Source organism: Geotrypetes seraphini, chromosome 2, assembly GCF_902459505.1.
Source record: "Geotrypetes seraphini chromosome 2, aGeoSer1.1, whole genome shotgun sequence".
NCBI lineage: Eukaryota > Metazoa > Chordata > Amphibia > Gymnophiona > Dermophiidae > Geotrypetes > Geotrypetes seraphini.
Genome location: NC_047085.1, coordinates 419,801,749 through 419,814,734, shown reverse-complemented (window position 1 = coordinate 419,814,734; position 12,986 = coordinate 419,801,749). Strand labels below are relative to the sequence as shown.

The window sequence follows — 12,986 nt, the reverse complement described above, 5'->3', positions numbered from 1 at the left end:
CTTCCCTCCCTCCTTTACCATCTGTTCCTTTCTACTACCCTTCAGCTCCCCTCGCGTGGCCTATCTATCTACCTTCCTCCTCTTATTTTCAATGGCACGTTACAATGTAATTTGTGCAAGCCACTGGAGCCTGCAAGCTCGGTCCCTGTCCCATCCCCCACAAACCATCTCACTTCTGTGCTCCTATTTTCTCCATTTCTAATATCTCCCCTATGTATCTGTCATTGCCCCCCCCCCCCCTGTGTCCATATACCATCCCCATGGCATGTCCCCTTTATGTCACTGTCCCTATGCCCCATGCACATAATTTTCCCTCTTTCTGTTACCTTCCTGTGTCCAGATTTCCCCTATCTTCCTCTTCCATACCAGTGTGTCTCTTCTTTTCAACCCCATCTAGCTTTTTTTCCTTCTTTCTTCCCCTCCCCCCCTTGCTTCTAGCATCTGGCTCACCTGCCTGTCCTTCCCTTTCTTTCCTGCTGTGGGTTTTTCTTTCCGTCTTCATCTCCTTGGCCCAGAATCCTTTTCCCTTTCACTCCCTCCTTCCAGTTTGAGCCGGGAACACGAGCGATCGCACGGTCCCCGCAGCCACCACCCGCCTGCCCAATCGATCCTAGTGTTTAGCCAGCTCTCTCCCTTCTCCTCACCTTAGTTTGTAGGTTTTCTTTTTCGGCGACCTGCACGCTTTCCCAAAGAGCTGCGCACGTGCGGCTGCTCAGAGTTCAACCTTCTGCTCTGCTGCAACTTCCTGTTTCCGGTTGCGTCAGAGCAGAAGATCGAAACTGAGCAGCAGCGGGTGCGCGGCTCTCTGATAGCGTGCGGGTCGCCAAAAAAGAAAACCTACAAACTAAGATGAGGAGAAGGGAAAGAGCTGGCAAACACTAGGATCGATTGGGCAGGCGGGTGTGTGCTGCGGGACCGCGCGATCCTTCATGCCTCACTGCGGGGACAAGACCATTCACCGCCCCACGGGCGGTGAATGGCCTTGTCCCCGTCGCCGCAGCGACTGCTAGTTTTCGTTCCCCGTTTCGGCAGGTGACCCGCGGCTAAAATGCGGTGGCCGCGGTTAAACCGCCACCGTGTAGAGAATGACACGGTGACGGTTTACCCGCGGCCACCGCATTTAAGCCGCGGGTCACCGCCGAAAACGGGGAAGAAAACTAGCAGTCGCTGCGGTGACGGGGACAAGGCCATTCACCGACCGCGGAAACGGTGAACAGGTTTGTCCCCGCGGGCCAATGTACCCCCTTCTAGGAACCGCTACTACGGCTGCAAGTCTCCCCTCCCCCCAGCGATCACGGCAGGAGGGCACCCAACCCCTCTGTAGACCCCCCCAACGGCCCTCCCGACAATCGCAGCAGAAGGGTACCCAACCCCTCCTGCCGGTCCTCCCAATGGCCTCCCCTAAGATCGCCGGCAGGAGGGTACCCAACCCCGCCTGCTGGACCCCCCCCAACGAACCCTCCCACCCCGGAACCCCCTTAGTCTTACTTTCCAAGTTGGACCGGACAGCTCCTCGCTCGTCTGACCAGCAGGCCTGCCTCCGTCCAAATGAGGCGGGCCCGCCCCTCCCCTCCCCTGACTAACCCACAGGATCCTAGGGCCTGATTGGCCCAAGCACCTAAGGCCCCTCCTATAGCGGGATGTGGCTTTAGGTGCCTAGACCAATCAGGCCCTAGGATCCTGTGGGTTGGGCAGGGTAGGGGCGGGCCCGCCTCATTTGGACGGAGGCAAGCCTGCTGGCCATACGTGTGAGGAGCCGTCCGGTCCAACTTGGAAAGTAAGACTAAGGGGGTTCCGGGGTGGGAGGGTTCGTTGGGGGGGGTCCAGCAGGAGGGGTTGGGTACCCTCCTGCCGGCGATCTTAGGGGAGGCCATTGGGAGGACCGGCAGGAGGGGTTGGGTACCCTTCTGCTGCGATTGTCGGGAGGGCCGTTGGGGGGGTCTACAGGAGGGGTTGGGTGCCCTCCTGCCGTGATCGCTGGGGGGAGGGGAGACTTGCAGCCGTAGCCGCGGTCACTATGCTAATCACGGCATTAGGTACAGCGGCCGCGTCTACTTACTATATAGGCTAACATTGTAAGCATTTAAAGTACATGTCGTGTTTGTTTTTGCATTGCTAGCCCCAGGGGTGGTGGAAGATTAGTGATTGAAAAACTGTATGAAAAATAACTATTTTAAATTTAGTGATCAAAATGTGTCAGTTTTGAGAATTTATATTAATTAATTTTTTTTCTGCGTGTTTTGTTTTTGTATAGTTATTAACTAATATTTAACTAAGTTTTAAAGTTTTAAAGAATGTTTCCTTTATACGTAAATAAAGAAAAGTTAATGGGATTGCAGTGGCGGTGACGGGGCGGTGAATGGGGTGGCAGTGGCGGTGACGGGGCGGTGAAGAGGATGGTGAGACGGGGACGGGGCGGTGACGGGGATGGTGAGACGGGGACGGGGCGGTGACGGGGATGGTGAGACGGGGACGGGGCGGTGACGGGGACCAATTTTTTCACCGTGTCATTCTCTACCACCGTGTCATTCTCTATTCTAAAACCAGAACAACACTGTGGGGTGGTCTATGCCACAAAGATGGTCCTTCATCCCACAGAAATGGACCTAGATACCACAAAACTGCATTGCACAGAAGTAAAAAGTGGAACCAGATCCTGGACGTCCAAGAGTTAAAAAATGGTGAAGTTTATTGATGTCTTGAACAAATAAAAATTTATCACAATATGTTAAAAGCCAAACACATTCCAACAGTATAAAAACACCAAATGAATGTTACTGCATTTCAGATGATCAGACCCTACATGGGCCATGTTTCGGCAATGTCTAGCCTTCTTCAGGAGTCCTAAGGAAATACAGTAATGCAAAAACCACAAACACAAAAGAAAAATATATAAGAATTTGACTTAAAACAATCTATATTAACATAACAATATATGTAGACAAATACACTAACCTTGGAACACAGTAAAAAGCAGTTAAATAACAGTAACATCACAGAAAATCCAAACATGAACATAAAATTATGTAAAAATAGTCTTGTTAATTTCTAGTTAAGACGTGTGACATAAAAGAATATGACATAAAATAACGGCAAAAAGCATTTAAAAGAACCCATTTGAAAAAAACACAGTGCAACCCATCATGCGGTCTGTGTCTCTGATGTTAAGTATGCAATGACAAAACAATAAGAAAAGAAGGTGTCCACAGAAAAGTATAAAAGGTGCCTATACTTTAGCTTACCCACTAGGGTTAAGGATGGTTGCAGTGATAGTGCTAAATCTTCAGGAGATGTTAACATCCATGATGCAACAAGAACTAAACCACACAAACTAATAAAAATGTATACATTCAATTTATAGAATAAGGTCATTCACTTGTAAAATAATTCAGTAATTGGCAACAATTAGTAGTTAAGTGCATAACCGCCCTTAGTTCCTATGTTATAAGTTACCTTCTGATGATCACAGCATAACATCAGTGCTAGAGGCATTAGGGTACGCAGAATGTTCAGAGGGCACTAACCCGGGAGGGACAACATGTGCATCAAAGATGGCCACAAGTAGCATTTAAATGTATTCAGTCCTATGCAGATGAGGTCCCTCCCAATCTGAGAAACAGTGCACAATCCGAACCCTGCCCTTACCACTGAAAACCTAATGTCAGCCCAGAGCTGGTGTTACGGTGTTTGAAGAATGATTTTCTCCTGAGATTCTAAGTATCAGCCTGAGGGGGACCTAGCTCTAAAGGGGGGGGAAGGGGGCTCAGGATCCCAAGAGCACACATCCATACTGAAGGCATAAATCATATCTTTATCCTGTACGCTTTCCTCTCTGCTGCCCTTTACTCAGCACAGGCTTCCTGCTCCCCAGTTAATTAACATCATTAGTTGACATACAACTTCTAATGAAATAACTGTCTGATGGATTGTAAGAAATTTCTTCATCCAAAGTAGTGTCCATCTAGAGACAGGAAATATAAATATCCTGTTTTCCATAAAGGAAACATTCTTAATCCTATAGTAAAGTTTATCTTGAAGAAAACCAAAAGAAGCCAAGAGAGTCATTCTCCCAGACATTTCAACATCTGATGATTCAAGAAACCCAGAAACATTCAGGACTTTCTGTTCTTCCACAACTTCTGACTCTATCTTTGTTAAATATAACTTCTGAACTGGCCAAATGTTAGATTCCAAGATTTTCAAAACAGTTATAGGGAATCTTTTAAAAAGCTCCTGGGGTGCCAAGAATTTGGATACTGTAAAATTCAAAAACCTTAAGTTTAAGTTCATATTTTGTTTTTCCAGGTTTTCTATCTCCAAGACATTGAACATTTAAGTTTTTAACTTCTCTTAGAGATGGTTCAACTTTATCTATTTTAGAAGAATGTTGCTATATTACTGTCTCTAGATTCTGTAGCTTTACGGAGGTATTCAAAGAAACAGTCAATTTATTATATTCTTCATATTTCTTAGTTGCATGGTAGATCTCACCTTTGTGCACCCTGCCTTGTCATTCTTTTGATGTATAGTGCCTTGCAAAAGTCTTTTTAAACTTTTCACAGTTTTTCTCTTTGGAAAAATATAATTCTAAATGCATTAAGGTAGAAAGCTTTTTGCTGATCTATACAATGGGGGTCAGTATCAAAGCACTTAAGATACACAAAGTACCATAGTAACCTTGCTTTGGAAATAAGCCTCAATATGTTTTTTTATCTTCGGAGTGGAAGAACTAATTTCTCTTTGAACATTTCTGTAACTGAAATAAAAAATCAAAATGTCTTCTGCTATCAGAGCTGTCTGGTATCTTACTTCATTTTGAATATTTCTATAATTGTTCTTTTATTTTGAACGTTTAGAAGCTGTTGCATGGATCATAGTAACATAGTAGATGACGGCAGATAAAGACCCGAATGGTCCATCCTGTCTGCCCAACCTGATTCAATTTAAAAATTATTATTTTTTTTTTTTTTCTTAGCTATTTCTGGGCGAGAATCCAAAGCTTTACCCGGTACTGTGCTTGGGTTCCAACTGCCGAAATCTCTGTTAAGACTTACTCCAGCCCATCTACACCCTCCCAGCCATTGAAGCCCTCCCCTGCCCATCCTCCTCCAAACGGCCATACACAGACACAGACCGTACAAGTCTGCCCAGTAACTGGCCTAGTTCAATCTTTAATATTATTTTCTGATTCTAAATCTTCTGTGTTCATCCCACGCTTCTTTGAACTCAGTCACAGTTTTACTCTCCACCACCTCTCTCGGGAGCGCATTCCAGGCATCCACCACCCTCTCCGTAAAGTAGAATTTCCTCAACCTCAAATTATGTCCTCTGGTTTTACCATTTTCCTTTCTCTGGAAAAGATTTTGTTCTACGTTAATACCCTTTAAGTATTTGAACGTCTGAATCATATCTCCCCTGTCTCTCCTTTCCTCTAGGGTATACAGACTTCTGTATACAGGATTAGAGATGGAGCTAATCTTGATAATGTAGAATATTCTTAGGCTGCTCTTCTTCATGCTCAATCCAAATATACTTTTTTGTGTGTTTTATAATACCATAGACAGTAGGTAAATATCCCCTTTCATTATAGTAGATATTTGGAAAAATCTGTGTCCTTTAGTATATAAAGATTTTTATGATTATGTACCTATGCAATATCTGATTGGAAATATTTCAAAGCTACTTCTTTAATGCCAAAGTATCAACGTCTTTTTGCCTCAGAACAACTAATAATGATCTTGGGCAAATGGTAATAGTTAAACAATGACTTCTAAGGGGGATTATAAAGAATAGATGCATCGTTAAATAATTGATGAATATAAAAGAGCAAGAGAAAGTGAAAAAAGAAAGATACCATTATAAGATACTGTTGTTGGCTCTTATAAAGGGCCTTCTAGTGCAATAGCTGTGTCATTCTGGATGAGCGGGTTATACCCCATTACTCACAAGCCTTGCAGAAAGAGGCTAGAGCTGTCTTACCTGAAGAAATCTATAGGGCAGCTGCATGATCTCACCTCCACACTTTTACCAAGTTTTACAAGGTGGATATAGCAACCAGAAAAGATGCAGAGTTTGGTTCAGTGGTACTGGCAGCAGGCTTACTTGTCCCTCCCTAGCACTAGTGTGGTTCAGCTAGCTAGAGCAGGGGTGCCCAACCTGCTTCCCTTCCCCGTAAGAGGATGCTGAAGCGCCAGGCCGATCAACCTTCGCCACCCGACGTCAATTCTGACATTGGAGAGGAAGTTCTGAGCCAGCCAATCACTGCCTGGCTATCCCAGAACTTCCTCTCCGATGTTAGCATTAACGTCAGGTGACAAAGGTTGGTCGGCCCGGCGCTTCAGTGTCTTCTTTATGGGGAAGGGAAGCAGGGAGAGCTCAGAACTCAGCAGTGGCCTATTCCCCTGATGCGGTGGCGGCCTGTTCTAAAACGGCAGTGGCTTGGGGGAGGGCAGGGAGAAAGAAAGAAAAGGGGGGGGGCAGGGAGACAGAAAGAAAGAAGAGAGACAGGAGACAGAAAGACAGAGAGACAGACATAAAGGGGGCATGGAGAGAGAAAGACAGAAAGAAAGGGGGCATGGAGAAAAAAAGAAAGAAAGAAAGGGGGCACGGAAAGAGAGGAAAATAGACATAAAGAAAGAAAGGGAGCATGGAGAGAGAGAGAGAGAGAAAGAAAGAAGGGGCAGGGTGAAAGAAAGAAAAAGTTGGGGGAGGGAATGAGGTCTAGAGGAGATGAAGCATACAGGAGGCTGAAAGAAGAGAAGAAATATTGGATGCACAGTCAGAAGAATAGTGCAACCAGAGACTGATGAAATTACCAGACAACAAAGGTAGGAAAAATGATTTTATTTTCAATTTAGTGATTAAAATTTGTCCATTTTGAGAATTTGTATCTGCTGTCTATAATTTGTACTAAGGCCCCCTTTTACTAAACCGCAATATCGTTTTTTAGCGCAGGGAGCCTATGAGCATCGAGAGCAGCGGAGGGCATTCAGCACAGCTCCCTGCGCTAAAAACCACTATCGCGGTTTAGTAAAAAGGGAGGGGGTATATTTGTCTATTTTTGTATAGTTGCTACTGAGGTGACATTGCATAAAGTCATCTGCCTTGACCTCTTTGAAAACCCGCGGAATATAAATGATAATTAACATTTTCTTTGCATACAGTGTGCTTTGTGGGCTTTTTTAAATTTTATTGTTGTTAGATCATTTTGACTTGGCCATGAAAGTAAGGGGGAGGGAGGGGAGCTGCTGAAAGACATCTAATAATCCTTGCAGGCTTGACTGTGTAAGGAATTATTTTTGTAAAATGATTTTAATTTCTATGAATGAATAGAATGAAAATGATATAAAATTGCTTGCTTGTTTTTATGTGCGTGAGCTGAAGGGAAGTGGAGAGAGAGTGGGCTGAGGACGCTGAAGGGAAGTGGGGAGAAGACACTGATTTATAAATTGACAATTGTACAGAATATTGTTTCTTTTTATACTTTAATATAATAAGTTCAGTATAAAACTATTTGAGGCTTGTGTGGATAGGATCAGATGGTTTGCGGGAACGGGGACTGAAACAAATTTTTTCCCTGTGTCATTCTCTAGGCTTTGCCATGAATCGATTTTGACTACGGGCGGGCAAGCGGGGTGCCAGTTGGGTTGATGTAGCCATCATAGCGCAAGTGGGCGCAGGGTATGGCTCTCAAAAGAAATCTTAATTGTTGTACTGCTGATCTTTGGCTCTTTTGACTAATGAGTTTGCCTACCACTGTCTTAGATCATTGTCTATTTAACAGAGATCATTTAAACGTACCTCAACAAGATTTAGAAGTAAAAGAAATTACTGAACAAGCATACCTCATTTTGAGGGCTGTTCAAAAAGTATCAGATCTTAATTTTTCTTGCGTAAACAAATAAAGTTAGGGAGGCGTGGTTTGGTGCACGTATGTAGGCGACCCTGATGCGCATGCTTGAATTTTTTCCTGCCTACAGAAGCTGTCAGTTGCCAGCAGACTGCCAATGAGTGAGGAAGTATAAGTGAGCGCCGTCCGATTTTCATTTTTGACAAAATGACAGAAAAAGTTGAACAACGCTACTGCGTTAAATTTTGTGTAAAGCTTGGAAATTCCCAAGTGGAAACGATCTGCAGGATTCAACAGGCTTTTGGGGACGAAGCAATGGGCGTCACACAGATAAAGGAGTGGTACAACCGCTTCAGAGATGGCCGTACATCAGTGGAAAGTGAACCACGTTCTGGTAGGCCCTCAACATCCAGAAATCAGCTCGTCATTGACCAAATGAGGACCCTGAGGTTCTGTGTCGCCTTCATAACGCTGTGAGATGCAAACGGCCGGACCTGTGGGCAGCGGGCAATTGGCAGCTCCATCACGATAATGCACCTGCCCATTCTTCACATTTGATATGGAGTTTCCTGGCCAAACACAACACACCTGTGATTCCTCAGGCTCCCTACTTTCCCAACATGGCTCCGTGTGACTTCTGGCTTTTCCCCAAGCTTAAAATGCCCCTGAAAGGGACCAGATTTCAGTCAAGAGAAGGCATGCAGAATGTGACGAACAAGGTGCGAGCAATCTCAAAAGAGTCGTTCTAGCGCTGCTTCCAACAGTGGCAGAACCATTGGAAGAAGTATGTGGCAGCGCAAGGGGACTACTTTGAAGAAGATTAGTTTAAGATTGTTGTATCTGAATACAAGTATTTTTTATGAATAAAGGTCTGATACTTTTTGAACAGCTCTTGTATTTTCTTATGGTTTGCTATAGTACTATTAGTACTCAACTGCTTATAGTGCTTCCAGTGATTTATGTGAAGTTTTACGATTAATAACCAGGTTTATATTTGACATTTTATGAACAGCACGACATGAAAGAAGGTAAAGGAGGGATCATTTTACAAACTATGCTTGTTCAGTATCATAAGCAGTAAAGGGGTCTGTCATGTTAATCAGGCTATTGAAAGGCCTATAACTGCACTTGTCACAGCAGTATGTATTTATCTCTGTAGGGTGTTTTTGGCTGAACAGTTTGAATTCCTCCAGACACATCTTGATGCTGTGATGCCAGCAGCCAAGAAACCTTTCCTCCAGCAGTTCTACTCTCAGGTCAGTCTTTTTAAGGCAGAAGATTCTTGAATAGTAATAAATTGTGAGATTTATCACTCTTACACTGTATTTCCTTTAAAAATAATATTATTTTTTATTTATTTATTCAAATTTTACATTATACAACAAGTATACAAACTTGAAGAGGATTTGCAAAATAAAGTCCAACAAAGTAAATGTAGTTGATTTAACATAAAAAGAAAGAAATTAATTAATTAATTATTTAGTCCACATATTGTTATTAGATCCAAGAACAAAGAAAAGAAAAAATAAGAAAACCCAAATACTAGTCTATTTAGACAGGGACATAGGGCTCTTTTTACAAAGGTGCGTTAGGGCCTTAACACGCAGAATAGCACGTGCTAGCTGCTACCGCCTCCTTTTAAGCAAGCGGTAATTTTTTGGTTAGTGCGTGCTAATCTGGTGTGGGCACTAAAAATGCTAGTGCACCTTTGTAAAAGGAGCTCATAGTTAACCACCCAGACAGCCGGTTCGCTAAACTGTGGCTGGTACAATTGGACCTATGGTGACTCTACCCCCTTCTCTGGCTGTAATAAATTCACTTAATTGCTTCAAATTAGAAAATAAGAAATTCTTTCCCTCTACAGAAATACAACATTTCACAGGAAATTTTAAAAGAAACTGAGCACCCAGGGCCAAAAAATATATATATATTATTTAAGTAATTAAAAAATATAGGGACAAACCCACTAAATTCAATATCTCACAAAAAATAGGTTTGTTTCTAAAGGGAAACTTAAAAAAAAACAAAAACACAACACCATAAAATTTGGATTGAATAATCAAAACCTCAAAGTTCCACAGATGCCCACATGGCAAAGCAAATTGATTTCATCCTTCCTTTCACATGGAGATCTTATCCTATCATCAGTTTCTAGAATGTGAGGAAAAACACAGAGGCAACAACTCTCCTACACCATGGGAAGAAAATCATCTGTGTCCAAAAAAACTCACTTGTTTAATATAAATGTGTTTGGTTTCTTTAAACAGTTTCACATTTCAAATAAATTCTTTAAATTGTGTCCATCTTGGTCCCAATAAGCACAAAAATCATGTCAAAAAAGTAAAAGATACGAATTGTGATATCCACTTAATGCCAGGTTCCTGGGTGTCATCATTTTATCTCGAAAATCTTCATATTATCACCATGGTCCTGTGCTTGTTGGTCTCTCTCTTTAAAATATTAACTTTTACATTCAAGTACTTTTGTTAAAGTATTTTTCATGACAAATTTAGTAAACAAGATTCCTTTTCTTGTATGTGTGTGTTTTTTTATTTTTGTTTACTACCTCTTCCACAGACTGTGTCAACTGCCAGTGAACTCCGTAAACCAATTTACTGGATTGTAGCAGCAAAAGCCATTGATTATGAGCAGATGCTTCTGCTTATGGCGAATGTTAAATGGGATGTAAAGGAAATCATGTCACAGCACAACATGTATATTGATGCCCTTTTAAAGGTAACTCAAAAATAATTTCCAGAAAAACAGCAGATTTCAAGATTTCAGCAAATATTCTAATTGATGAATCCTAAAAAGCAAACACAGTGATTAAGATAGTTTAATTCAAAAATATCTGTGAATATTTATAGAGACTTAACCACCAAAGCAGTGTACAACAGGTAAAGCATGGCATAGTCAATCTATATTGTAGTAACAGCATAACTATAGTATAATGATCAGTATAAGTGCAATATATCACTACTGACATCAGTAGCCATGTATAGCAGTTTTAAAATTTTATCGCGATTGTACTAGTTTACCTCCAAGAAGTCTATGATAAAGCAATATATTAGACCAGGGGTGGGCAACTCTGGTCCTCGAGGGCCGGAATCCAGTCGGGTTTTCAGGATTTCCCCAATGAATATGCATTGAAAGCAGTGCATGCAAATAGATCTCATGCATATTCATTGGGGAAATCCTGAAAACCTGACTGGATTCCGGCCCTCAAGGAATTGTCTGGACACAGAACTGTGTTTCTGTCAATACCTGCTTCAAGAGTCACAAAGTCTAAGATACTGTAGTTACTCATGTGTGAGTTTGGTGGCATCTGCATTCTGACACTCAGCTTATGCATTTTTTCCATGGAGGCTATTGTATATGTATAAGCTAGACACTACAGCATTTAGAATTTGTGACTCCTGAAGCAGGCGTTGGCTGGAACACAGTTCTATGTTGATTCTATTCACCTAATATAGTATTTTATCATAGGCTTCTTGGTGATAAACCGGTACAATTTTAATAAAAATTTATATTTCATTACCAGGCCTTATCCTAGGATAAGCAGGCAGCATTCAAAAAGATATAAAAGAATGGAGTCTGTCCAGTGGAAGGCTACTAAAATGGTGCGTAGTCTTCGTCATAAAGCGTATGAGGACAGACTTAAAATCTCAATATTTATATTTTAGAGGAAAGACAGGAGAGGGGAGATACGATAGAGATGTTTAAATACCTATGTGGCGTAAATGCGCATGAGTCGAGTCTCTTTCAGTTGAAGGGAAGCACTGGAATGAGAGGGCATAGGATGGAATTAAGAGGTGATAGACTCAGGAGTAATCTAAGGAAATACTTTTTTACAGAAAGGGTGGTAGATGCTTGGAACAGTCTCGCAGAAGAGGTGGTGGAGACAGAGACTGTGTCTGAATTCAAGAAAGCTTGGGATAGCCACATTGGGATCTCTTAGAGAGAGGAAGAGATAATGGTTACTGCGAATGGGCAGACTAGATGGGCCATCATGTTTCTATATTTATATTCTCACGTATGGGTGACGACATCCACGGACCTGGTACGGACAGTTTGACAAGTGAACTGTCACTTTAAGTTTCAAAAAAACCTCACGACTGCCTGCACCACACATGTGCGAGTGCCTTCCCGCCCACAGAGGCGCAAGATCCGTCAGTTCTTTGTTTTCCACGGAGCAAAGTTAGTTTTTAACTGGACTCCATTCAGTTTTTGTGGCCTTCCCGCTTTGCATCTTCTCAAATAATTTAGGTGCAAGCTCTTACACACATGATGTATGCATGACTTTTATAATACTCTGTATGTACACACATAAACATGAGTTCTGCCCTTGGTGCACTCAGATTCTGCCCATGTGTATGTCTACCTGTCAAATATGCACTATGCATAAAATAAGCCTACATTTGCCTACATTTAGGCCCAGATTCTATATAGGACGCCCGGGAGGGGTGTCCTATACAGAATAGGGCCTACACTAACCCCGATTCTGTAACCGGCGTCCTTGTTACAGACGCTGGTTAGAGTAGACGCGGTCGCTACATTTATCGCGGCAAGGGATCTCCTTGCCACGATAAGTATAGCGGCCGCCTGTCCGATCACCTAGAGCCTGGGCCAATTAAGCCTTAGGCTTAGTGGGGATGGGCGGACCCGATAATCCTAAGGCCTGATTGGTCCAGGCTTCTAGAGCCTGGGCCAATCAGGCCTTAGACTTGGGATGGGCCAGGAAGGGGCGGTCCCGCCTCATTTCGATGAGGCGGGCCTACTGGCTGGACGGCAGCAAGACCTGTCCGGCCAGCCAACACTTTAGAGGTTGTTGGGGGGATGGTAGTGGGGGGGGGTCGTTAGCATGGGGGGTCTGGAGGGGGTGTGGCTTTCCAGCAGGGGGGGTTGGGCACTCTCCTGCTGTCGATTGGGAGTTTCCGGGGGGTGGCATTCCGGCAGGAGGGGTTGGGCACCCTCCTGACGGCGATCGGGGGAGGGGGGGGCGGCCTTCTGGCAGGAGGGGTTGGGCACCCTCGTGCCGGTGATCGGACAGGCGGCTGCTATACTTATTGCAGCAGGGAGAACCCTTGCCGCGATAAGTATAGCGGCCGCGTCTACTTACAATGTAGGCCAGCATTTT

At 43.3% G+C, this 12,986-nt stretch overlaps 1 protein-coding gene across 1 annotated transcript in view; it reads left to right on the top strand.

Moving 5' to 3' along the window:
• Positions 1-12,986, top strand: part of VPS50 (VPS50 subunit of EARP/GARPII complex) — a 337,660-nt gene that overhangs the window by 287,386 nt on the left and 37,288 nt on the right. The window contains 2 exon segments of the mRNA XM_033931131.1: positions 9,009-9,105; positions 10,427-10,585. Of these exon segments, the coding sequence (XP_033787022.1) occupies positions 9,009-9,105; positions 10,427-10,585 (256 nt within the window).